The sequence below is a fragment of the Zeus faber genome, assembly GCF_960531495.2.
Source record: "Zeus faber genome assembly, chromosome: 1".
NCBI classification, from domain to species: domain Eukaryota; kingdom Metazoa; phylum Chordata; class Actinopteri; order Zeiformes; family Zeidae; genus Zeus; species Zeus faber.
In genome coordinates this window covers 60,686,562-60,714,040 of record NC_137193.1, presented here as the reverse complement: position 1 = coordinate 60,714,040, position 27,479 = coordinate 60,686,562, and the positions used below count along the sequence as shown (strand labels likewise).

The window sequence follows — 27,479 nt, the reverse complement described above, 5'->3', positions numbered from 1 at the left end:
CCCACAGAGACAGTACAAGGCCTCTGGATACAACGCCGGTGATGGCGACGGGGGCCGGGGACGAAATAGTGATGCTGGCCACGGCGATGGAGGAGCGGGCGGGACGTCTGGCGGCAGGCGGGGTCGGCCTCAGCGACGGCTGCAGCAGCAACAGCAGCACACCGAGTGCCAGCAGTCCTAACCCTGCCGCCAGCCGCAAGACAGCCACCTTCAAAGCCCGCGTACCCAAGAAGAAGTACACCTCCGAGCACTGCTTGTCAAACGCCGGCGGTAGCCATAGCAACCCCGCCTCCGGCACGCCCACGCCCCCTTTGCCACCTCTCCCGCCTCCCTCGCCCAGCGGGAGCCATGGCGTCATCATCCATCCGTTGACGGGCGCAGGAGGGGACACCAGGATACTGGTGGAGGACTACGGCACCAGGACTGCCGGCCCCCAGGGTCCCCCCCCCACCCTGACCCTGGCAGTGGAGCAAGACCGACTGGGCTGCGGGGGGGAGGGTGCGAGGGAGATCGTCTCTCCCAGCCTCCTGCCCCGCTGCTCTTCCACGGACACCGCCAGTGAACACTCAGGTGAGCTGGAGGTGGTGGGGGACGTGCATGGTCTTCCTCACCCGCAGGCTTCCACGCACACGGCCTCCTCCGGTCTCCCTGGGACCCTGGCCGATGCCCTGGCCAAAGGGCTGAAGAACCAACGCGTGCTCGCCCGCCAGCTGAGGAAGAGGAGCGAGGAGGACAGCGGAGGTGAACGGGTGCCGTCTGATTCGGTGTTTCGGGCCGGAGTCGTCCGCAAGGTCAGCGGCGAGTACGGAAGCCTTGAGGTGCAGCTGAACGGTGAGAAGGCGCTGTGTCGGTACCCGTACCATCACGAGGGCCCGACACAGGGGGTCGACATTATCCTAGATGCCCCCCCACCCGGCGGCCTGCCAGTGGCTGTCAGGACCCGAGTCTGTGTGCCGTACGGCAGCGAGGAGAGCGGCGAGGGACCGCGGCAGTGGTACCGAGAGGGCATGGTCACCCAGGTTGACACACACCCGGCAGTGGCCAACCCCTACCGCGTCCTGCTGGCTGAGGACAGAGCTCCACCCGTTGACGGAGAGGGCAGAGGGACGGCAAGCAACCCCCAGGCAGTGTGGGTGTCCCGCCAAAGCCTTAGACTCCTGGTGCCCCCATGGGACCTGGACCTGCCACCCGGGGGAGGGCCGGGTGAGGAGCTGGAGAGCATGAGAGAGCGGGAGGACAGGGAGGAGATGGAGGTGGAGCAGGAGCTGTGCCGTCTGAGTCGCGGGATGGCGCCGGGCATAGGACGTGGGCTGCCCTACCTGGGCCTGGCCCCAACCTCCTCCACACCCTCCTCCAACGTCAGCTCTCCGGTCAACCCCTCCTCGGTGCTCAGCCTGGCGTCTGGACGCGAGTGGGAGAGAGAGAAAGACCTGGAGAGGGAGAGGGAGCTCCAGAGGAAACAAGAGAGGGAGAGGAGTGCTAAGCTGCAGCAGCACCACCACCTGCCCTACATGCCACTCACGCCTGAGGAGGACATGGAGGTGTCGCACTTCAACATGGTGCCCATCAGCCAGATCGTCCACAGCGTTAAACCCATGGGAATGTCTCAGCATCGCCACATCCTGTCCAAGCCCCCACCCAGCTACCTCAACCAACACCTGTCTGTAGTGCAGGGCATCGGGATACCACCTGCCCACCTTGCCTTGAACCCTCACCCTCCTCCCCCACAGGTCCTACTGGGCCTTGACCCCACCATGGCTTCCGCGGCCATCATCGCTACTCCCCAGCTTCCCCCTCTCCCCCCCATCTCCTCCTCCACGGTCTCCTCTTCCAGGGCGGACAAAGCCTCTTCGGGTGGAGCAGGAGGAGGAGGTTCTTCAGGAGGAGGTGCAGGCGGCGGCTCGGGGTCGGGTTCCGGGTCCACCTCGTCCTCCTCACGCTCCCGCACACCGCTGACTGCTGCCCAGCAGAAGTACAAGAAGGGTGACGTGGTGTGCACTCCCACCGGCATCCGCAAGAAGTTCAACGGGAAGCAGTGGAGGAGGCTCTGCTCAAGGGAGGGTTGCTCCAAGGAGTCCCAGCGCCGGGGCTACTGCTCCAGACACCTCTCCATGCGGACCAAGGAGATGGAGGCCAGTGGAGGCCCCAGGGAGAGAGGGGGAGCCAGCAGCACAGGCACCCTGACGCCCTCGGACCTCCGACTGGGTGGGGGACGGGCCAGCTCAGAGTTCGACTGGGACGAGACGTCACGGGACAGCAGTGAGGCCAGCAGCCGCGGAGGAGACTCCCGACCCCGCCTGGTCCTCCCCTCCCTGCTCCCCCAGGACCTATCCCGCTTTGACTTTGACGAGTGCGAGGCTGCCACTATGCTGGTGTCCCTGGGGAGCTCGGGCTCGGGGACACCCTCGTTCTCACCCATCTCTAATCAGTCCCCCTTCTCCCCGACGCCTTCCCCCTCGCCCTCCCCTCTGTTCGGCTTCCGCCCGGCCACGTTCAGCCCCATCACAGCCCCTCCATCACTCACCCCACGTCGCCACCGCCAGCTCAGCGGCACTAAGCTGGGCACGCCCGGCGCTGACAGAGAGCGCCACCTGTCAGGCATCCAGCCCAGCTTCCAGACAAACCTCACCTTTACCGTGCCCATGAGCCCCAGCAAGAGGAAATTGGACGCCCACCCACCATTGGCCCTGCCGAGCTCCCAGGACTACCAGGCCAAGGCCGAGCACCATCAGCAGTTGGTGGGTGTGGGGGGCGGCGTGGCGGTGGACCCGGCCATGGGTCTAGGCCCAGCGGCCTTCAGAGTCCTCTCCCCGCAGAGCCAGCTCACCACGCCCTCCTCCCTAACCTTCCCCCGTCCACGCAGCGCCACCAGCAGGCCCCCATCCTCCGCCGCCTCCACCCCTCCACCCATGCTGGTCTCCCCCACACCTCCTTCCCCCCTGCCCCAGGAGCCCTCCCCGCGCCGTGTGGTGCCACTCCGCGACTCCCCCGTCATCGTGCGCAACCCCGATGTCCCTCTGGCTAAGTTCTCGGACGGCCTGTTGGGGAAGCGAGAGAGGAGCCGTTCCCGGGAGCACAGCCAACCGGCCCACCAGGCCCCCCTGGGCCTGCAGGCCCCCGTCCCCATCAATGGTGCTGCCACCAATGGATCGGTTCTACTCCGCAACCCCGCCTCCACCCTTGTCCTGGTGACTTCCACCTCAGTAAGCAATCCAGCCTGTTTAAGGTCACATAATCACAATGGTCATTTGGGTGTAGTTTCATGAAATTTAGGGAATTTAGGGTGTATCAAAGTCAATATCCTTTTTCAACTTTCGAAACCAAAGCAATACACTTTTTGGCAACAGCTTTAAATCCACTCTATATTTACATCCATTTAAGTTTTATTTATATTTCCCCAATGAAAGAAGAAGTTTAATGTCAGTATTAACGTCAATATGCACAACTTTTCAAATGCTCTAAAATCTTGAGGTTGCTTAGCCGTTTATCGTCACCTGTTTTAGTTTTCTGAAAGGCAAATTGTGCAGCATTTATATTAACTCTAATCCTAGTTTTAGTCTTGTTTTACAATGATCCCCATTTCCAATACAAGGTCTGTCCAGGTTGTAGTAGAAATGGGGTCTACAGTAATCCTACCCAGTCTCCCTCTAACAGGGTCACATTTCTTTCTTCCCAGTCCTTGACCCCCTCCACTCCGGGACACTCTGCCCTGTCCAGCCCCTCCACACCTGGGTCACTGTCGTCCGCGTACCCCTCCTCCTCCACTCTCTCTGTCTCTGGCTCCCGCTCTGGCTCGGGTGGCAGAGAGAAGGAGAGGACGTTTGGGGGTCACCAGGAGGCCTCCGGGGCCACCATAACGCAGCCGGTAGCCTGCCACCCGTCGCCCACTGCCCTTCTGCCCCTCATCCTTCCTGCCGAGTCTCCACACCCAGCCCCGCGCAAGGACATCATCATGGGACGCCCCGGGACTGGTAAGGGACTGGTGGTAGGGGGAGAAGGAGGAGAGAATAAGAGAGGTGCAGAGGTGGGCAGTATTGGGAAGGAGAACAACCAGAAGAATTCAAACAGTAAAACCATTGATTACAACTTCTGGAAGCAAAATACAGACCCTCAACTAAATTGTCATATAAAGAGAACTGAATTTACCTGAATTTCCTCTCGTGAATTCCTTATCGTATCGTATCTTATCTTATCGGAGTGGAGAAGGTGGGTGCGGTTATGTGTGTCGAATAGAGCCGGACTGATATACCGTTTTTGCCGATATATCGGTCATTATTTTACTTTTTTCACCACATCGGGATCGGCAGTTATGCAGCCGATGTGTCCCCATTTTTAAATAAGTATAATAAATGAAAAATGATGGATTTATTTATCCTGTACTTGTCTGTTTTACACTACTTTTAAGTTACTCACCAAAATAAGTGCCGAACTCTGACTATTCATTATGCTTTTATCAGCATAGAATAAAACATTTTTGTTGTTTTCAGATTTTAGATTTTTTTCTTATTAGATTTTAAAGAAAAGTGGAAGGAATTGTTCTCAAATCTTTATATTTGTGGAGAGACACTTTATTTAATTAATCTGATGTCAGAGTTCTATAGATATACTATGCTTGTTACCATGCCAACGTCAGACAGTGTTTTTACAAAGCACCACATTTGGAGTTTGTGACGGCTCCAAATGCTTTCTTTGGCAACATCTGGATCGTTTTGAATCAGAATCTGTTAGATAAACGTATCAATCCCCATTCACCCCTCCAAGGGAGCACAGATCGCATTAGCATGCAGACCTGCCAAGCTGCACGCATTTTGTGTACCAACCAAACAATTCCTGGCCAAAATACGTAGGTATGAAATGGCAACTGAGACTACGCCAAAAACGATACATGGCCCCATTCATTCTTTCCTTTACAAGGATCAGTCGTCCTGGTCCCTTTGCAGAAAAACAGCCCCAAAGCATGATGTTTCCACCCCCATGCTTCACAGTAGGTATGGTGTTCTTTGGATGCAACTCAGCTTTCTTTCTGTTCTCTTCTGGATCATCGAAATGCTCTCTAGCAAACGTCAGATGGGCCTGGACATGTACTGGCTTAAGCAGGGGGACACGTCTGGCACTGCAGGATTTGAGTCCCTGGCGGCGTAGTGTGTTACTGATGGTAGCCTTTGTTACTTTGGTCCCAGCTCTCTGCAGGTCATTCACTAGGTCGTCCCGTGTGGTTCTGGGATGTTTGCTCACCCTTCTTGTGATCATTTTGACCTCACGGGGTGAGATCTTGCGTGGAGCCCCAGATGGAGGGAGATTATCAGTGGTCTTGTATGTCTTCCATTTTCTAATAATTGCTCCCACAGTTTATTTCTTCACAACAAGCTGCTTACCTATTGCAGATTCAGTCTTTCCAGCCTGGTTCAGGTCTACAATTTTGTTTCTGGTGTCCTTTGACAGCTCTTCGGTCTTGGCCATAGTGGAGTTTGGAGTGTGACTGTTTGAGGTTGTGGACAGGTGTCTTTTATAATGATAATGAGTTCAAAACGGTGCCATTAATACAGGTAAGGAGTGGAGGACAGAGGAGCCTCTTAAAGAAAAAGTTACAGGTCTGTGAAAACCAGAAATCTTGCTTGTTTGTAGGTGACCAAATACTTATTTTACCGAGGAATTTACCAATTAATTCATTAAAAATCCTACAATGTGATTTCCTGGATTCTTTCCCCCCATTCTGTCTCTCATAGTTGAAGTGTACCTATGATGAAAATTACAGGCCTCTCATCTTTTTAAGTGGGAGAACTTGCACAATTGGTGGCTGACTAAATACTTTTTTACCCCACTGTATGTGACGAATCTTGAATATTCCAAAATGATGCAGACTGTGTTCCTACCGACGCACTACAACGGAGCGTCTGATCTGGTTGCATCTCTTGTTCCTAGTGCACAAGCTCTGCTTGTGATGAAAGGTTCAACTCTTTTTTGAGACTCGGTTCTTGACGAGTCACTCAGTAAAACCAGTCGATTCAGTTTGGTTTGACGTTAATTTTTTTTTGCAACGATTGAAATTTATTTTGGAATGGCAAGTACAATATAAATTTAATAGAAAGTTATATTTGCACTTAAAAGTGAAAGAGACATTGATTTGAAGTTTGAACTTGACATTTCCATGTAAGTTTTATGCTGTGTTCTACTAAAACTCAGCAGGACATACAGGTTGAATTATACTGAAACTTGGTAAGTCCCATATCCTATCTTATTGGAACTCACTTTTTTTTGTGAGTTTGTTGGAACTCAGGGACAGTTTCATGTTCTATTATTGTTCCATAGTGCATAAGGAACAATAATAAAGACAGCAATCCGCAATCTCACTATTGTGGGAACTGTAAATTGCAGCTGTAGTCCGTATGTGCAGCTGTCCTATAACGTGAGTGTGATCAGGTCACGCAAAGTATTTGTTATTTACCTACTGCAGATACACCCAATGAGGCCAAATGGTTAGACAATTTTCGACAATGTTTAAGTTATTTAATAGTCAATATCTTATTATGAACATACAATTGAATGAAAATCTGCCGAAATGGGAGTCAGCAGGTCAGACTTGAAAATTCAGAAATCGGAATTGGCCAAGACAATTTCAATCGGTGCATCTCTAGTTGTTCATGTTCGTTAACTTTACGATATGATGCATTTCAAGGGGTATATCCTAATTTTATAAATTTGTTTACAGGTACTCCTCACTTAACGACCTACCTGTTTAATGACCGGTCGGACTTACGACCAGCTCTCTGGCCAGTCGGTATTGTACACTGCGTACAATACCGCCATGTCTCAGTGTCAAGCATCTCATCTCATCAACCTTTATACACTATATACACTATATATACTATATATACTATATATACTATATACACTATATTTACTATATATACTACATACACTATATAGACTACATTCACTATATATACAACATCCACTATGTACCAGGGGTGGGCAAACTTTTTGGCTTGAGGGCCACATTTAGTTTTTAAAACTGACCAGCGGGCATTAAAAAAAGGTGAGGTGAAAAATGAGCATGCATAAAGCAAAATACGTGTGAAATCTATTTCCTCTTATCTAATTTTTTGATTAATAATTTCATTTTCAAATATAAAATACAACAACTCACCAGAGATGGATTTAATGAGAACAGTGTTGCTGGTCACCCATTTTTGCCACCGCATCAAAATCTGGTGCCATTTTCGTTGTGGAAATTCGTAGGACAGCTCTCAGGTGTTAGTCAGTAAGCTGGGCTCTGTGGCGTGTTTTGTTTATGTTCATCACACTGAACGTTTGTTCACACACATAGGTAGAGCCAAATAACACCAGCATCTTCTGTGCCAACTGTCGCATGTTTGAAAACTTTGTCTCATTCAGTGAAGCATAAAACGACTGGAGATCAATCAGCTCCAACTGTAATTCCTGCGGTGCTGCCTCATAATCCAATGACAGGGGACATGACACCAGCTGAAGTGACTTCTCAAACTTTTCAAAATCAGAGAATCGACGGCATAATTCTCCGTGCAGCGATTTACAGTATTTGCTCGCATGTTGGGGGGCTTCTTTCAGCGGCGCTAGCGTGATGAAATGCGCAAATGATTTGTTTGTCGTTTGTTTGTCATTTGTTTAGAGAACAAAGTCAATTTTAACTTGAAGGCTTTCACGTTTCAATACATGTCGTATACAAACTGATCTTTCCCTTGTATCTTCACGTTCAGCTCATTCATGTGTGCCAGTATGTCCACAGCGAATGCCAAATCACAAAGCCAGTGTTCGTCTTTCAGCTTGAGAAAATCATAGGCTTTCCCCATTAACTCCAAAAATATTTTGCAATCCAATCTTTGTTGAAAAGCCGACACTGGCTGTCAATTTTCCGCTTTTTTTGTGCGCTCATTTTGTTATGGGTAATGCATACGTGACGATCAGTAAAGTGAAGAAGAGTGACATGACATCAGAGAAGGCCTGGCAATGCGCCATCTGGTGGTATTACAGGAAAATAACAGTGACATGAATACTACAAATTGAAATATATTATAAGATTGTTATTAATGTGAATGCCTCGCGGCCGCATTAAACAACGCTGCGGGCCGGATATGGCCCGCAGGCCGTAGTTTGCCCACCCCTGCTATATACAGTATATATACTACGTACACTATATATACCTTGTATACTTTATACACCATATACACTATATTCACTATATATACTGTATACCTACATACACTGTATAAATCTCATCTCATCACCGTTCTCAGTCTCATTCCCGCAGTCTGTCAGTATTCACTACACTGGCGTTCGCAATGGCTATGCCCCCTTACCGTGAAATAACACGGATCCTCGCTTATTGACCAATTTGCTTAACGACCCGGTCCTAGGAACAGAACTCGGTCGTTAAGTGAGTCGTACCTGTACTGTATATAGTTAGCCATAGTATCTCGCATACGATATGATGAGCCTCGTTACGAGACGACGACGGTGTGAATAACTAATGGAGTCATTTAGCTGTAGTAACTCAAACGCCACGGTGACTTGACAGGTCTGGCATTGTTATGCACAAGTAGCACTCGCCTCCACTGCACTCTCTGTAAAATTGTCCTACCGCTTAATATAATTTTAAGACATAAAAATAAAACAGATTCCGTTGCACCCAGCGCCATTTTACCACAAAGTGATTTTAATATTTGGCTTGAACATGAGATCAGATCCCAGAGCCGGGCTAAAGAGCTGGCATTCAAGTGTCAAGTCAGGACGCTAGGTCTGTGATTCGAGCTGACGCATACAATCACAAAAGTCTCATTGAAATTACATGTGTAACCAAACCCATAGATCAGTGGTTCTCAATGTGGGGTCCGGGGACCTCCAGGGCTCCTTCAGGTGGTTCCAGTCAGTCTCAAGCAAAATTATTTACAGTTAAACTTCAGCATTATTTAATTTACAAAATGTACATTAACTCCATTCTAATTCTAACTCCTTTCAGTATAGGAATAATACTGATACAACGAAATTTACTTGAATTGGTCAAAGTGGAAGGCATATAGTTCAGTAGTTAAGAGAACAGTATAGAATGATATGAATGGTATGAGGGAGCGATTATAAATAATGAACCATGGAGAGATCAAAATAAATTCAGCCATTGCCTCTTGTACAAAAAGGTGTGTGTGTGTGTGTGTGTGTGTGTGTGTGTGTGTGTGTGTGTGTGTGTGTGTGTGTGTGTGTGTGTGTGTGTGTGTGTGTGTGTGTGTGTGTGTGTGTGTGTGTGTGTGTGTGTGTGTGTGTGTCAAGGTGGGCACAATCGTGTAAATGTGTGTGTGAGCGTCTCAAAGACGACTGGCGATTCACTGCACCTTTTAAAAGGCAATAATATTGACAAGTCTAGACATGCAAGGCTGAACGCACAAAGGAGACCAACAAGGACATTCATGCTTTTCCCCCTCTCCCTTCTCTCTCTCTCTCTCTCTCTCTCTCTCTTTTTCACACACACACACACCACTCAGTGTAGCAGACAATCAACACCCTCAGACAGGGCACCAAGGGCGAACCAAGCGTCATGTGAATGTCTTCCTAAGCACTAAAAAATAAGCACTAATCGTATGGCTAGTGCGTTGTCATGGATACACAGCTTCCACCGGTGGAATTAGCGCAGTAAAGCGTTTATGGCCTGAGCAGATTGTGGCATGAGGCGTACTTTTTCTTTCTTTCTCCCTCTTTTTGCATCTTCCTTTTCTTAGGCGTCCTTTCGCACGCTCGCCAACCTCCTCCTCGGCCGCCTGCTGCCAGAGCAAAGCATAGCGTTTCCTCCCTCCATGCATATTTCACAACACCTCGGAGCCACGGAGAGCCCGAAAATAAATAAAGACAGAAGTGCAGCTGTGTTGGCATCGCTCGTTTTAGTGCACAGGGTGTCCACGACCGCATCTGCAGTGTTTGAGGGTCGGCTCTACGACTCTCTAGTCGTGTTTTAAACAGCGGCTTCGCCGCCGCCGAACTATAGCTCCATGGTCCAAAGAAGTCTAAAGGTGACATGGTTAAGAAAGCACCGCAGCAGTGGAACAGGACAGGAGAACATGGCAGATATTCCTTTATCATGGCCCCCGCTGACTGGCTTTACTCTTTACCTCTTATTCATAACTGTTGCAGAACTTACGTTTTAAAAACCGTGTGCAATGTTGTGTTTCAACTGATAGCGTTGGAGTGTTACAACATGCCCTTTGAGTTTAAAATTATTGAATTTAACTAGGGACGGGTAAAGAAATGGAAAAAACATACTACCATACACTTCAGTTTTGTTGTTGCAATTTCTGAATTAATTTGATATCTAATATTTGCATTATCGATACTTTGCTTGGAGGTCATGGAACCATTTGTGACTACCGTAGTCACAAATGCATTGACATATTTAATTTCTGTATTAGACTGAATTTGTTACGTGAAATACTTTTGTAATGCCTGTCAGTTGTAATGCAACACATGTAGAATATTTATAATCATAAACGTTCTATTTGTGGCAGCATTTCAAGAGAGATTACAAAGGGCTCACACTTTCAATATGGACTAACTGAAGTGGTCATTTCTCAGTCCTGGTCGCACTTTCCTAGGTTTTAAAAGTCTTGTTTCCAGATTTAAGATTAGAGCTGGTCTAAATGAATCTTAAATTATTAATGGGTGTGGCCTCCAGGTCAACCAGGCCGATCTGGACTAAGACCAGACAGAAGGAGCCGACTAGTAATTCATCACCTGACTCTAGGAATTTATAGTGTACAACTAAATTCATCCCTAATTAAGCAACATCTCAGAAAGGCATTTTTTAAATTATGGAGTCATTTAAGTAGGATCAGTTTAGTCCTGATCTTAGATCAAACCCCATCTGCAAAATTGCCCCATAGTGTGTATTTTCTCCACTCATCGTTAAATTGTAAAAAAAAAAAAAAGATCAGTAGCTTTGACAGTAGACATAAACAAATTGTGGCTTTGGTCCCGATTTCCGCCGCCCTGCACACAAAGTGGACCCTCCTTGTTTTCAAACCAAGTATCTCAAAGAGTTCAACATAGTCGGCCTCCACCATCTATAATTCCTACTCATCAGACATTTCGGAGCATGAGCGTTGGAGCTGCTCTTTAAAAAAATATCATTTTAAAAGCATAGATTGTTACACACAGCAATAGATCGCTCTTCAAACTGAAACTTTCACGAAAACCCATTAGTGCTTCTTCTAATAGGAGCTGTGGTTGGAGTTACATGAGTAAGTACAAATAATGGTATTGGTATTTGTAGTTGTGTGGCAATTGTAATGTAAAACTACCACACTACCACAAGGTAAACCTTGTGGCAGTAGCACATAGCAGTGGTATTGGTAGTAGCTGTTTTACTGCTAGTGGTTGCTGCAGCAGAAGTAATGTTGTTAATAAACAAATATGAAAGAACTTGCAGTGGGGAAAGAAGTATTCAGTGCTTTTATTACAGTAAAGTAGAAATTCCCTGACACAAAATTACTCCAGTATAAGTGAAAGTACCACATCGACATTTCTACGTAAGTAAAAATAGAAGTACTTAAATGTAAAGTATTAAAAGTACTTGTCATAACCAGCGCCCCGATGTAACAGTTTATAATACTTCATAAAGGGCTTTTGTTGCTTGTTTGCTCATGTAGATCCTGATTATATTTTACGATAAAATTGTACGGATGATGTCATAGTAGGGCTGCACAATTAATCGTATATTAATCACGATGTCATATTGGCCTCCACAATTATTTGATTGTGGTTGGGGATGATTTTTTTTTCTTCAAATTTGCCCGCTATCTGCACCGTCTTAGCGTGCGATTCACAAAAGATGTAGCACTAATGATATTATGCCAGCGCTAACACGGCCATAAAGTTTTGTTGCTGTGTGCAATTTGCCCTTGTTTTTCGGTGCCACACCCGGGGGTGGCAAAAAACCCGCAGGTGTAATGAGATGATTTATTTATAGGTGTATAAAATACATTACTATTGTCAAGGCAGTTTTCTGTTGATTTACAAAGTGCAATAAATGAATTGTGTTCTCCAAGATGGATTAATTATTGTGATAAATAATTGTGATCACAATATTGAGCATAAGTATCGTGATTATTATTTTAGCCATAACCGTGCAGCCCTATGTCATGGCTGTTTACAAGGACATAGAGCTAAAGTAACGTGACTGTTAGTTGTAAATGTAGTAACATAGAAAGTATAGAAATTTGCTTCGAATCGTAGAGTCACAAAAGTCTCTCAAAATGGACTCAACAAAAAAAGGTACAGATACTTGAAATATGTACTTAATTGAATACAGTAACAAAGTACTTGTATTTAGTTACATGCTGTTTCCGTGGCAACAGTTGAGTCTGTATCCTGGTAACAGCGCTCCCATCTAGACTGTGACGATGAAATAACAGGTTCCGTGACCTCCAGTCGCACCCAATGACCCTGTAGAATACACTGTGTTTGCTTCTTAGACTTGTTTGTTTGTGTGTGCATATTGAGGGCTCCTCTCCAGGTCTGTAGTTTAAGACTTTTTTTTCCATCTTGTATTTTTGACGGCGACTTCAGGTTATCGCATCGTCTCTGCCGCTGAAGCGTCTGTCGAACGCGCAGAAATAAAAAAAAATTCCTTGCCCCCTCGTTGTAACTGAATTTCTTTCTCGGGTCACATTCTCACTATATTATACAGTATGGATGAAACAATTTATTTGAAGCATTGAGGAAACAATTTGACGGAAAATGAACATGAGATACTTGCAGCCCTCAGGTGAAAAGTCTCAAAGTACCCTGTATGGTAGTGGTTGTCAACGTGGGGTCCGGGCACCCTTTAAGGATCCTTTCAGAGGATCCAGGGGGTCCCCAGCAAAATTATTAATAGTTAAACTTTATTTTCTAGACATCGGGTCCTTTTAGAGAATGTACAATAATGACTGTTTGGATCCTAGCTTCTTTCTAACGAGAGTATATACACTCAATCATATCGAGTAAGGACAAATCAGATGGGGTCTGTGGCCCTAAAGCGTATGAAATTGAGGGTTGAGAATCACTCATGTTTACGATGTAAGATGCAGTCTGATGTGTAAAGGCCTTTGAAACACGCTTGTGATAAAAGACTATGGATTGGGGGAAAAAAAAACTTGAAATAAACTATCCTCCACATACTTATTCTCTCTCTCTTTCTCGCCCTCCTTCCACAGTTTGGACAAACGTGGAGCCTCGCTCGGTGCCAGTCTTCCCCTGGCATTCTTTGGTCCCTTTCCTGGAGCCCAGCCAATCAGGAGTGGCCGCCCAGCCTGCCGATGGCCAACAGCTCGTCAATCAGAGTAAAGGTAGTCGCTGCCCCCGCCCACCCACAGTTTTTTTACCCAATAGTGTAGAAGCGTTATCCAACATACAGTAGTTGATTTTTGATTTTGTTTGATTTGAGTCTCGTGCCCCAAGTCACTCTTGGTTGGTGTTGCCTCTTGATAATAAATTGGATAAAAACAGGAAGTTAATGCATCACACAGGAAGGAAGGAAGAATAACATTTGGTGACTCTTAAGCTTGTGTTGTCATGCTTACCAAAACCAAAACCAAAACCCATGCGTTTGCAATGATACACATCAGCGGGCAGAAACATAAATAACCATCGAACACAATAGTTCTGTTAATCCTTCAGTTGTTCAGCCTTGCATCTGTCAGACTTGACTGTCATACATCGAACAAAGGTTGATATCCGAATATGTAATGTATTCCTCTCATGGGTTATAACCTTATTCTGTGACTGACCCATAATTTGTAAATTAATGTTTCTTGCTAATGAGTGACTAAACCCCCTTGTTTTAGTTCTCCCTCCTTGGTCAATTTGGAAAAAAAATTCAAAGATGGGAGGTACATAGGAAGTTGTGAGGGACAGTTAAAATTATTAGCCCAATGCAAGGCCGCAGAGGAGATCAACTAGCCTAGCTCCCGTGGAATGTCCCCCAAAACTGGAATATCTCTTTAATAGTGCTGTCCAGCTTGCTAATATTAGACAGAAATGCATCTTGCATGAATTGCAGGAGAGGTCTTGTCGCGTTAGCTTGGTGCCAGATCTCCTTCATTTGCCGCCTCCACTGGCAGCTCAGTCGATCCTCCAGTCTGGTTGTGGCCAGAACCCTCCTGCTATGCTTTCGAAAGATGGTACCATATGTTGCTTGGCACCAATCACATGCAGAAATTGTAACAACCCTCTGTAAAGATGGCAACCAAGTGCTGCGGTGTTGCCTTCTGTTTGGCTGCTAGAATATTGTGGACCAGTGGTTCTCAACATGGGGTCCTTCCAGAGGTTCCATGGGGTACCCAGCAAAATTATTAATAGTTAAACCTCACCGTTATTTCAGGAACAAGATGTTACTACCATAAGAGAATATACAACAATGACTGTTTTGATCCTACTTTCACTGTTATCGCCCTAACTGTAGTAGAGACAGGTATGGAAGTTTGGACTAAATCATATTTAACAATACAAACTCAGATTGGGGTTCCAGAGACTAAATCGTATCGAATTACCTGGTTGTCTCTCAGAACCTCGCTGTGCTGTGGCCCTGGTGAGCGACGGACGGAGTGGACCACCAGACCTGGAGCGGGGGTCCCCGTCACGCCCGCCTCCAACCCATGACAATCCTCCGACTGAGGGAGGCGGGGCTGACAGCGAGACAGAGAGTGACACCGACGACCCGTAAGTAATCAGTTGAGGCGCCCTCTGGCCCTCGTATTGTGTCCCGTGGTTCGGTGAATTAACAGAGAACAGGCATGTTTTCAGAAAGTGCAATAATCATTTCACCCCCAAAAAAAACACCACATATATAAGACAACAGGTATACTATATATCAACCAGGTATATGTCATGTGTATAAGCACCAGGTGTGTATCGGGTATACAACCACCAGGTAGATAGTTGGTATAAAGCCAACTGGTGTAAATAGGTAGAAACCGGTGTGATGTGAGCGATCAATAAAGTAGACAGTACAAAGAAATAGAAGTGTGTGTGTGTGTGTGTGTGTGTGTGTGTGTGTGTGTGTGTGTGTGTGTGTGTGTGTGTGTGTGTGTGTGTGTGTGTGTGTGTGTGTGTGTGTGTGTGTGTGTGTGTGTGTATATATATATATATATATATATATATATATATATATATATATATATATATATATATATATATATATACACACACACACACACACACACACACACACTCCCCGGCCACTTTATTAGGTCCACCTGTTCAATTGCTTGTTAACACAAATAGCGAATAAGCCAATCACATGGCAGCAACTCATTGCATTAAGGCATGTAGACATGGTGAGGATGACTTGCTGAAGTTCAAACCGAGCATCAGAATGGGGAAGAAAATGGATTTCAGTGACTTTGAATGTGGCATGGTTGTTGGTGCCAGACAGGCTGAGAAAATATCCAGTGAGCGGCAGTAGTGTGAATGAAAATGCCTTGATGTCAGAGGTTAGAGGAGAATGGGCAGACTGGTTCGAGACGATAGAAAGGCAACAGTCACTCAAATAACCACTCATTACAACCAGCAGGATAATCCACCATGTCACAGATCTCAAACCATCCCAAACTGTTTTCTTGTACATGACAATGAGTTCACTGTTCTCCAATGGCCTCCACAGTCACCAGATCTCAATCCAATAGAGCACCTTTGGGATGTGGTGGAACGGGAGATTCAGATCATGGATGTACAGCCGACAAATCCGCAGCATCTGCGTGATGCTATCATGTCAGTATGGACCAACATCTCTGAGGAATGTTTCCAACACCTTGTTGAATCTATGCCACAAAGAATTAAAGCAGTTCTGAAGGTAAAAGGGTGTCCAACCCGGTACTAGCAAAGTGTACCTAATAAAGTGGCCGGTGAGTGTATATATAACACCAACAGGTGTATATCGGTATATATCCACCAACATCACACTGACACCACTAGCAGCTGTGGAACAAGATGCTGCAAGTATTGACAAGGAACTCATGCCCCTCCCTAGTCTTTAGAAACAAGCTGCATATTCATCATTTTAAATGTATTTACATTGATAATCATTTGCGTAGGTGTGGAGGTTGTGACAGTGGGAAGGTCCACCGCCAGGTTATCTCCCTTTCAGAGCGACTCAGACAGTCTGCGTGGCTGTCTGGATGCTAGTGTGGTTTCCAATGTCTTCAGGGTCACAAAATAAAAAGAAATATGCCTCAGCAAAAACCATAAAAAAAACAACCTAAGTATTTGTATTGAAGTAGACATCGCTGGATACAGAGCTGAGGTTTGACCCTCCGGTTAAAAAAGGAAGATTTTCTATTGATGCGAGCTGCTTTTCTTGCGTTGATGGCAATAGTTATTAAATTCAGGTGCTGTGGTAACTCTGTTAGCATGCTCCTTTGTTTTAAACTTTGTAAGCTACGATGACAGAAATAAACACATGCACGAGTGTACCGACTCTAAAACAGGATTTACAGCCGATTCTTCAGCTAAACCCGAAAGCAACAAACATTTTGGTTTTGGATGGAATGCCATCTTCACAAGCTTTTGGAAGCACTCATCGTCCACCCACAAAGGCACAAAAGGCTTTTACTCAACAGAAACCAGCAGTGATGAGTTGATTATATCTCTGTGCCTTCTGTTATCGGGAGATATTCTCCAGTGCCCAGGGCCAAAACCCCCTCCAAGCAGTGTGACCCAGCAAGTGCCTGCTCCGCTCATCAGCATTATAAACTTGGACAACACAAAACCTCAGGTCGTAGTATTAGTTTGTAAACGGAAGCAACAAAGCCTTTTCAACCATGAAACACAGTCGCCTCGAGGAGCGAGAGATTCTTTGGCGGTGGATGTGGTGGTCGGGCTCCGAACGTGGAGAGAAGCAAGCCGGGAGGGATGGCGCCGCATACGCTGATTTCTCCGTGGGAGTGGCACTGGACAACAAAACTACTATTACGGACTATTCTTGTCTGCGTTGTGAGCGGCGGGTCCCTCTCGTTCGGGGAGAGGCGGCCATGGCGGGGAGCAGAGGATTCTCCAGCATCGGGCTAGTTGAGTCGTCGGCCAAAATAAAACATTATACACCAAATTGGATGGGATAAGGATGATGATATGCAGTAGTCAAGTTCAAATTGGGTGTTTTTCAGAGACATGGCTGGACAATTCCATCAGTGATACAGAAATTTAAATCGAAAATCATGTTGTTTTGAGGAAAGATCATTATTGCAATGGGGGCTGAGTATGCGTTTTGCTTGAAAATGTCATGCTTTAGAATGACAACAACTTATTCAAGAGCCCACTCAAGTAGGTAAACAAAAGCAGCTTTCACACATGCACTGCAACCCTGAAATTATCCGGACATTAACCGGTGGATCTGTATGCATGAAAGCAAATGTCTGAATCATTTGGACCGGAAAATACCCAGACGTTACCCAGCCAATACCCTAGTACAAAGTCTGCATGCCATTATAGTGACATCATCAACACGCTCGCCGAGGGTGAAGAAGGGTAATTTACCGGCATTACATACGAGAACATTGAGGAAGAAGATAATAAACATTTATATTGCGGATACGTCCAAATAAATGTAGTATCAGCGCAAAAAAAGTCACAATTCCTGATAAGTCAGTTGCCCTGTCCGCTGTAAAACTCTGCAGTGTCATTGCTTCACGTCCTGCCTCCTGCACACTCTACCCAGGCACTGCCCCTCGCCTAAATCAAACGTATTTCTAGCAGGTGTAAACGCGCGTGACAATATCTATATCTAAATATAGATATAGATATAGATCTTGTTTTTATTTTGCTTGTCTTGCTATCTTTGTCCTCCTGGAAAGAGGACCACAATGGAAATGTTATCCTTTAATTTTTCAATTGTTATTATTATTATTATTGTTATTATTATTATTATATAATTTTGATATGTCAAACAAATCCAATCGCTAAGTGGTACGGACCCATTTGCCAGAGACTGGTACTGTTTATTCTGTGTTTGTTTGTTTGTCTGTGTCCTTAGACAAACTTCTACGAGCTGTTTGGGATTTAACTCAGGAGTCACTAAGCCTGATTGTTCACTTGTTAGAGTCCCTCACCCCCACCTCTCTGTTTCTGTCCCTTTCTCTCTTTCTCTCTCTCTTTTCTTCTGTCTCTACCCACTTTTGATTATTGCTATTATTTTTTATTACTGTTATTATTAGTTTATTTTTTATTATTGTGAGTTTTTAAGTTGATTGATTTAGTTATTTATTTGTTGAGGTTTTTTTGGTGAATATAGTTTTATACTATTTGACTCTGTGTTGCATTGCTTTTTTATGTATAATTATTTTGTGTGTGTGTATGTGTGTGTGTGTGTAATTTGAGCATCTTGGAAATAAATGTGAGTTGCTAAAATGTAATAATCTTCTCTCTATGTATCTTTCTCTTTCCCTCACTCATCCTACCTCATCCATACTAAGAGCATCTCTTAAAGCCCTCTGTCACTTTCTCTCCATCTTCTTTCATCCCCGCTGTCAGACTCTTTATTTTCCATCTCTCCTCTCTCTCTCTTTCTGTTTCTTCACTGAAACGGTTAATTTGCTCTCTGGCTCTTAGGAAGTGCATGCTGTCTCATTATCAATATGGTTGTCTTTATTGAATGCCATTCATTTCAAAATGTGGAACAGCCTCACAAAGCGCTGTCTCAAATCATCCAATGTTCTGTTTTTCCTCAATCTTCTGCATCTTGAAAAAAGAAAAGGGGTCTTTCATTTCTTTGAATAGAAAATCTCAGCTGTGCTGTGATGACAAAATGGACTGTCTGACTGTATATCACATTTCTTTGTCTTTAGAATCCTTCTCGAGACAAATGGAAAAAAATTGAAAAGATAATTACTGAACCAGTGTACCTGTAGGATTTTGCAATGCCATTGTGCGGTGGGATTGGACAGTTTGATATGCACTTTAGAAGTGATGGAACTCTTTACCAGTGGTTCTCAATGTGAGGTCCTGGAACACCCCAGGGGTCCTTAAAGAGCTTACAGGGGGTCTCTCGCAAAATTATTACGATTCAAGATTCATGATGTTTATTTGTCACATACATGTATATACGTTCATACATAGACGCAGGGAAATGTCTTTGCACCGCACCCGGAGATTATGCACAATAAGTTCCAAACTGAAAATAATAGCTAACCTAGTTTCTACCTAGCTTACTAATTGATTCCTAAAACGTATTGAAGTTAGTGAATAGAATAGAATAATATAAAATAAAATAATACTCAAAAAGGTGATACAGGGTAGGTGTGCAATATAGAATTAAAGGGAATAGAGTTATATGGGATAGGCTATTTGAATCTAGAGCTATGTGCATGTGATTAATGAGTAGACAAATGTGGTTGATGGTGGTGAATAAAAGTACCTTTTATCGACATACGGCACCCAAAAGTTTTGAGGGACCAGAGTATTAAATGAATATGGAGTATATTTAATAAGTCGGAGTACAAAGTCAGAGCGCAAAAAAACGTACGTTCAATGGACTCTGTAATTAAATCTGATTCCGATATTTACACTCAGATGTCAAACTCCTCGGTTTGAGATCAGTATATTGCCGGAGATAAGCCCGATCTTTTTCTGGAAGTCCCTTAGTGCACTGAATGTCCCCTCACAGCCTTTCTGCCTTTTCTTCTTTTTGCTAGCAGGCGTCCAATTTCACTCTGTTTTTGTGAACACAGGTTCTTTCCGGGCGTGTCCAGCGAGCCGGCACCCTCTGCTGGTACCATGAAGAGACGCACGCAGTCCCTCAGCGCCCTGCCCAAGGACGGTGACAGGAAGGTGAGTCCCCCAGACATCCAACCAGTCAGCTGGTCAGACAGCTGGTTAGTCAATGAGCTGACCAGTTAGTTAGTTATTGAGCTCGTATCCCAGTTAGTTAGTCTGTCTTTCAGTTAGTTTGATAGTTAGAAAGTTATTCTCCCAGTTAGTTGGTCTGTCTTCCCCAATTACTCAGTCTGTATCCCAGTTAGTTAGTTAGTTAGTTAGTTAGTTAGTTAGTCTGTCTCCCAGTTAGTTAGTCTGCCCCCAGTTAGTTAGTTAGTTAGTTAGTTGGTTAGTTGGTTAGTTAGTTAGTCGGTCTGTCTGTCTCCTCGTTTGTTTGTTTGTTTGTTTGTTTGTTTGAAAGTTAGTAAGTTCTTTTCCCAGTTAGTCTGCCCCCAGTTAGTAAGTCTGCATCCAAGTTAGTAAGTTAGTTGGTTAATTAGTTAGTTACTTACTCACTTACTTACTTACTTACTTTGTTCATCTGTATCTTAGTTAGTAAGCGAGCGACTTAGTTAGTTAGTTAGTTAGTTAGTTCGTCTCCCATTTAGTTAGTCTGTTTACCAGTTAGTTAGTCTGTCTCCCAGTTAGTTAGTCTGTCTCTGTTTGTTAATTTGTATGTGTGTTAGTTAGTTAGTTAGTCTGCCCCCCAGTTAGAAGGTCTGCATCCCAGTTAGTTAGTTAGTTAGTTAGTCTGTCAGTTTGTTAATTTGTCTGTCACCCAGTTAGTTAGTTAGTTAGTTAGTTAGTTAGTTAGTCTGTCTGTCTCCCAGTTAGTAAGTTTGTCTGTCTCCCAGTTAGTTATTGTCTGTCCCATAGTTAGTTACTTATTTAGTTACTTAGTTTGTTTATCTGTATATTAGTCAGTCAGTTAGTTAGTTAGTTAGTTAGTTAGTTAGTTAGTTAGTTAGTTAGTTAGTTAGTTAGTTGGTTTAAGTGTTACCGTAACTGTTTTCAACAAGTCTCTGTCCTTTAACACTCTTTCTCACCATTGATTTCCACTCTCCATCCCACCCTTCCTTCCCACCTACCTCTCCGCACACCCCTCCAAACTTCCACCACTACCCTCTTTTAACACCCTTCGACCTCTCCTCCCTTGATCTATCCATCCTCTCTCTCTCTCCTTTTCTCACCCATAATCCTTCAACTCTCTCTCCTTATACCCCCCAGAGGGAAAAGGACCACATCCGACGACCTATGAACGCTTTCATGATCTTCAGCAAGCGGCATCGGGCCCTGGTGCACCAGCGTCACCCCAACCAGGACAACCGCACCGTCAGCAAGATCCTGGGGGAGTGGTGGTATGCGCTGGGCCCCAACGAGAAACAGCAGTACCACGACCTCGCCTTCCAGGTACCAGGCCCGTTCGCTAGCTCCACAAGAGGCAATATAACATAAGATAAGACTTTATTAATCCGCGGGGGAAATTCAGATGTTACTGCAGCAGAGGTTAACAGGACTGTGTAAGTAAAAAAAAAAAAGATATTCAGTAAGACAGGATAGACAGGAAGATATCAAGCAGGCTGAATATCTGGTCCTGTCGGGGAGCCATGCAACGAGCCACATCCAATGAGAGCACACGTGGGGTGAGGGGAAGGAAAGGCTGCAAGATATTATAACAGTTTATATTATATTAGTTTATATTAATTTATATATTATAAATAAATAGTGATCAATATTTTTCACCATTTTCTGACATTTTATAGACCAAACAACTCATCAATTAATAATAACTTGATAACTATACTATACAACTATACCATAATAGTAATATATATATATATATTTATTATTATATTATTTATTATTAGTATTAAAAATGTGTGTTAGTTTTTGTAATAATAATAACTAATCAAACAACATGGGCCGCTCGTTTCTTGCCAACAGCCTTTTGGAAGAAAAACATCCAGTCTCTGGTATCGTGTCATTTCCTGTGTCACTTCTCGTGTGTGTTTTCGTGAAAACAGTCTGGAGACCAGACAGACTTGTCGGGGATTCCCCCTGGTGAGACAGCTTGTAATGTGTGACCCCCTGTCTCCCATCAGTCATGTAGTGTGCAAACCACAACGACTTCAAAATTCCCGATCACAAGACCGAAAGTTGTGTAGTGTGAACCGTACAGGGAAATGGAAATTTTCAAGGAAATGCACAAAAAGATAGTGTGTTTGGAGATTTTTTATGGCAGTATGTCCAAGCCCCCAGAGCGAACTTCACCCTCAGACCCACCGGCAAACATCACATGGTGGTGGTGGTCATGGTTTATCAGCTTTCTCTGGTTCGTTTGCTCGCTAAGGATATCATATAAAGCAGGGGTGCCCACTCTTTTTCAGCTTGCGAGCTACTTTTAAAATGACCAGGTCAAAATGATCTACCTTCATTAAAAATGCTTAATATATTTATTTATATGTATATCATATATACAATATATGTTGGCGTCCCTTGCATCCCTGCATGAACCCTTACGGCCCAATAGCTTAAATACATTTATGGTCACTGCCTTACTCTGATGACTTGCAGGGGCTGGCCAGGGTTGCATAGTCCGGACAGTTGCTGCTGGTAGCCAGCCTCAAGCAGGCTTCCAAATGATCATCCGTTATGGTGGAACGCTATTTTGACTCAATAATCTTCATGTGGGAAAAGGCTGACTCACATAAATAAGTAGAGCCGAATAATGCAGTCAAGGAGGTTGCACATTTCCTCATGTTTGGGTAATTTTCCTCCGCGAGTAAGTTCCAAAACGGTCCATGAGCCCTGGACTTGAGCTCAATGTCAGCCTGTAGTGTTAGCATCTCATCCTCCACTGCAGACGAGTTCAGGTGAAACAGTGTTGCAGTTTTTGATGCGAGTGAATCAACTTCAATATCTTCCCTAAATGGGAACCACATAAATGTAGCGATTGGCTTCAGTAAAGCACCTTGAAACCGTTTGTCAAAGTCTGACAGACAGTTTTCAATCTGCTCTGTGTAGCGCACTGTCGGGGCGCTCCTCGCACCCCTCCCCTCCCTGCCTTCCCTTGGGTCTCCAGCTTTGATGCAAGGTTTTGAAAGTTCCCCAAATCATGGCGCTGCAGCTTTGAGGACAGAAGTTGCACTACTGAACAGAACTGATCATGTTGACCACGGTTTTGTCTTTTCCTTGCAGATTTTTTATGTATTTTATTTTTTTTAATGGCATGCGATCTACCGGTCAATGGCGATCGACCTATTGGGCACCCCTGATATAAAGTCTTCAATTCAAATAAGGCCTTAAAAGACATTACAAAAGTCTTTGATTTGAATTTGTGACGTCTGGATTTCAACATAAACTTTTTGTCTGCAGTTCATCTAATACTTCCTTCAAACTAAGCTGCCACACTTGCTCTAGATGAACCAACTCACTTTATACTTTCCTTCATACATCCATAGAGAGAGAACCAAGAAAATCCTACTTACCTGTCCGTCTGAAGTTCAGTGTTAAAGAAATTGTTTCTATTTCTTACCCTTTCCAATCTCTTACCTTGCTATCTAAACTAAAGGAATGTGTTCTAATGACAGTTCATAGAAATATCGAGTTCTTAGCCTTCCCTGATACTTACCTTACTGTACCTCTAATACATGATTGAATAAAAGAGGGACGATTCATTCAAAAAAATGTCTTCATCTTAAATTCCATTGAAATTTCTCACAAAAAGCATGACTGCATCGCCGTGACACTTTGTGTTGCACGTACCGACGGCGGAGTTAAGGGATGCGTTCCACGCCGGTTCTTTTTAATAAAGTTCCGTCTTCATTGGTAGCGCGCTGCCGACTTTGCGGTCTCAAAGGGCGCTTCATGCCCACATTCAAAGGACGTTTTGATGGTGCCCCCTCTAATCTTCATACCTCACGCTGGTAAGAGGAAAACTCCCAAAAAAACCCTGAGGGAAGAGGATGGGATAAAAGAGAAGAAAGAGACAGATCCAGTATGAACAGGCAGACATATCAAGCAATCAGTGGTGGATAGTAACAAAGTACAAGTACATGAGAATCATCTGCAGAAAAAAAGCTCCAGTAGCACTTTATAAATAATATGGCCTCTGTTATGTCATCAGAATCACTTTATTCCATCAGATACATTTATTTACATGTACTAGGAATTTGTTCTGCCGTGGTTTGGTGCGTTTCACTACAGATGATTAGCATAAAAAAAACAGTCAAAGAAAATGGAGAGTATAGATGATAATAAAATTAACTAAATATATGAATTGATAAATATGTACAAATAGACAAAAAAAAATACAAAACAGAAAATAGTCAGATATGTAAAAATATACAAAATGCGATACTGCGCACTGGATAAAGTATTACAGTTATGAGTATAAAGGGTGTCAATTATAAATATGAATTATTACTATGTAGTAAATAGCATAATGGCACTGGATCTGACAATTAATTTTACTTTGAATACTTTAAGTACATTTAGGATCAAGGAGTTATACTTATTTCAGTGGAAAATGTCAGTGTGTTACTTTTACTCGTGTTGTGTCGGTGCGTTTGTACTCCGCTGGCCATAATTACCATGAATGACCACCTTATCTACTGCTCTCTCTCTCTCTCTATTTTTTTTCCAACTCTCTGTTCTCCTTCTCTCTCCCTTTTCTAGGTGAAGGAGGCCCATTTCAAAGCCCACCCCGACTGGAAGTGGTGCAACAAGGACCGCAGAAAGTCGCTTTCAGAGGGGCGGGGCACCCCCAAGGAGGCCAGAGAGAGGAGCATGTCTGAGAGCACAGGTGAGAGAGAGAGAGAGAGAGAGAGATAGAGAGAGAGGGGGGGGGTGTCCTTGTTGAGAGAGAGTATCCCCACTTATCTGTTTATATCTTTTTAACAGCAATGTTTATATTTTTATATATTTTAGGTTATCTTCACATTTTAGAGCTAAAATAGTTTTTGTTCTCTGCAACATTTACATGTTTCTGTTTTAATTACATTATATTTTACATTATATATCATTTTTTATTTTCCATTTGCTTCTACAATGTAAATGTATGTTTCCCCCATGCCAATAAAGACTTTTGAATTCAACTGGAGAGAGAGAAGGGTGTGTGTGAAAAGGAGAGAACATGGTGTGTGTGTGTGTGTGTGTGTGTGTGTGTGTGTGTGTGTGTGTGTGTGTGTGTGTGTGTGTGTGTGTGTGTGTGTGTGTGTGTGTGTGTGTGTGTGTGTGTGTGTGTGTGTGAGAAAGAGGTGTGTTTAATGGAGAGAGAATTTCCTGTGAAACGACATGCGAAAGAGCTGTGAGATGGAGGGTGAAAAAATTCCAAAATGTACTGTACACTAGAATGCATATTCTCATTGTTTCTCAGTTAGTTTGATTAATTGTTTGTTAATTAATTAAAATATATATAATCATTGATTAAATAATATGTACAAACTTAATACTAACTAAATACTAACTAAATAAAAATAATTAAGCAGGGTCATTATTTTTGAACGGCCCTATGCATTCTAGGGGCATCAAGTTGCCTCTGCATTCTAGGGTTAATAGAGAGAATTCTTATGAAACGATGAGAGAACATCCCAAAACGTACAGATTTCATATGTAAAGTTTATTCCCACCCTGGAATCCTCACACTATCTGTTTATATATCACACCATCTCCAGCGGATGAATAGCAGCACTGTTAGACTCTAAACAGCAGCAGCTTTCATTCCCTAGATCAGTGGTTCTCAACGTGGGGATGCGGGGACCCTCCAGGGGTCCTTCAAGAGGTTCCAGGGGGTCCCCAGCAAAATCTTTAAAAGTTGAAACCTCTATTAGTTAATTTCCATGACATCAGCACCGTTGGAGAAAGTGCAATAATGACTGTTATATCTCTAGAGACACAAAATTAAATCTATAATGAAAATCTTCTCAGATCTGGGTTCCAGAGACAAAATCTGGTCAAATGTGGTCTGTGGCCTAACGCGTACCAAATTGAGGGTCCTTGGTGTGGGATGAGAATCACTGCGGTCACTACATTTATCTTTTTTTTTAATTTTTTTTTTTTTAAGCAGAAAATCGGACTGGTTCTCGGTGTTTAGTTTTAATAAGCCGCCATTTGCATTTCAGTAAGGGCCTTTCATCTTTTCCCCCTCTCCTCCAGAGCCACAGTCGGCAGCCCAAGTCGCAGACGGGAAGGGCGGCGGCGGCGGCGGTGGGGGCGGCTCCGGCTGGCCAGGGGGGTCTGAGCGCCGGGCAGGGGGGGCCTTCGGGGGGCAGCAATCCCGCCCCCGAGCGTTCTCCCAGAGTGCCGTGCACACCCTGGAGCGCCATGAGAGGGACGTGGAGAAGGTACGGGCCCGTCCATGGGTCTGTCCCAATAGCTAACATCTCCTTTTTTAGCGGGATAGATATTCACAAGCGGTTTCCATTGAGTTTTTGCCGTAGAAAGACTGCGATGGGATAGTGTGGTCCAGGATTAAATTGCTTCTGAAAATTTAGAATGGTAGATAGATGGATACTTTATTCATCCCCAGAGAGAAATTGTAGCTCACTCAATTATTGGGTGATAATCACAAGTAGATAATAGAAAAATAGGATATAATAAACCTAAGAATTAGAAAGTTAAAGTGCTCCCTAAGTAACTTTTATTGAGCAGAATTAGATCAACGTGACCTGACACGCATTGGAGCATAAGATAGTGGAGCTCATGTGATTTCAAACATCGGTCGCTGTCGCTCCCATGGACTTAAGCACAAAGATTCGACTAGTTGCACATTGGCTTTTTTTAAAGTGAATAAACAAACAAAACAAAAAGATCTGAATCTTTTGAAAACTCTTATCTCCATTCCACAGTAGAAAACCTTCTAAAGAGCTCCAGGGTGAGTGGAGCTGTGAAGTTCCAGCCACCTTCAAAGGAAGCTTCTTCGCTCCTTTGAAGGTGTGCTGCTATGGTGTTTACTCTTTAAAACTTAATCACAAGGGAGCAGCGCGCTTTTGTTTTGAAAAGCATTTCAGTCCACGTAAAGAATCCTCACAGTGGTTTTATCTTTTACTCCCGTTTTGATTGCGCATGTATAAGATATGCTGAGAGAGGTTGATCTGAAAGGTTCCTGAACTACGAGAGTGTAACTCTTTTCACTTTTGTGAATATAAACCCTAAACTAAGGCCATGGACCAGGTCAACATTGACATTTCTCTGCTACTGGAGGCACAGTGGCTCAGTGGTTCGCACTGTTGCCTCACAGTAAGAAGGTCCTGGATTTGAGTCCCAACTGTCTCGACCCGTCCTTTCTGTGCGGTGTTTGCATGTTCTCCCTGTGTTTGTGTGGGCTTCCTCTGGGTGCTCCGGTTTCCTCCCACCACCAAAGGTCATGTATGTTAGGGACCTGTCTGGGACTACGGATTAAAATTTGCTCATGGCTCTGGCACATTGATGTGGAAGCTGAAATGTCAATTAATTTGTGCTGTAAAATAAATAAACTGGCATGGAAATCATAACTCATTAAATGAAAAATAGATAATCCATGGTTCGATTGTCTAAATGTTGAAATTGTTTCTTCTCGGCCGTATCAGGAGGATGGGGTTGGTTTGTTTCGCAGCCGGCCCCCGCCGCTCTCCCTGGCCCAGTGCGGAGCCAGCGATGACGTGACCAGTGATGAAGAGCGCATGGTCATCTGTGAAGAGGAGGGAGACGATGATGTCATGGGTGAGTGACCATTTTCTGTTTTTTATGATGAGTCC

The 27,479-nt window shown here is 44.3% G+C and overlaps 1 protein-coding gene across 1 annotated transcript in view; it reads left to right on the top strand.

The window, feature by feature from the left end:
• Positions 1 to 14: 14 nt before the first annotated feature.
• The window catches only part of cica (capicua transcriptional repressor a), a 38,119-nt gene continuing 10,654 nt past the window's right edge, over positions 15 to 27,479 (top strand). The window contains exons 1-9 of the mRNA XM_080013707.1: positions 15 to 3,203; positions 3,677 to 3,971; positions 13,215 to 13,346; positions 14,565 to 14,718; positions 19,719 to 19,818; positions 20,971 to 21,153; positions 24,421 to 24,547; positions 25,900 to 26,087; positions 27,312 to 27,444. Coding sequence (XP_079869833.1) covers positions 42 to 3,203; positions 3,677 to 3,971; positions 13,215 to 13,346; positions 14,565 to 14,718; positions 19,719 to 19,818; positions 20,971 to 21,153; positions 24,421 to 24,547; positions 25,900 to 26,087; positions 27,312 to 27,444 — 4,474 coding nt within the window. The 5' untranslated portion in view covers positions 15 to 41. The remainder of the gene's footprint in view (positions 3,204 to 3,676; positions 3,972 to 13,214; positions 13,347 to 14,564; positions 14,719 to 19,718; positions 19,819 to 20,970; positions 21,154 to 24,420; positions 24,548 to 25,899; positions 26,088 to 27,311; positions 27,445 to 27,479) is intronic.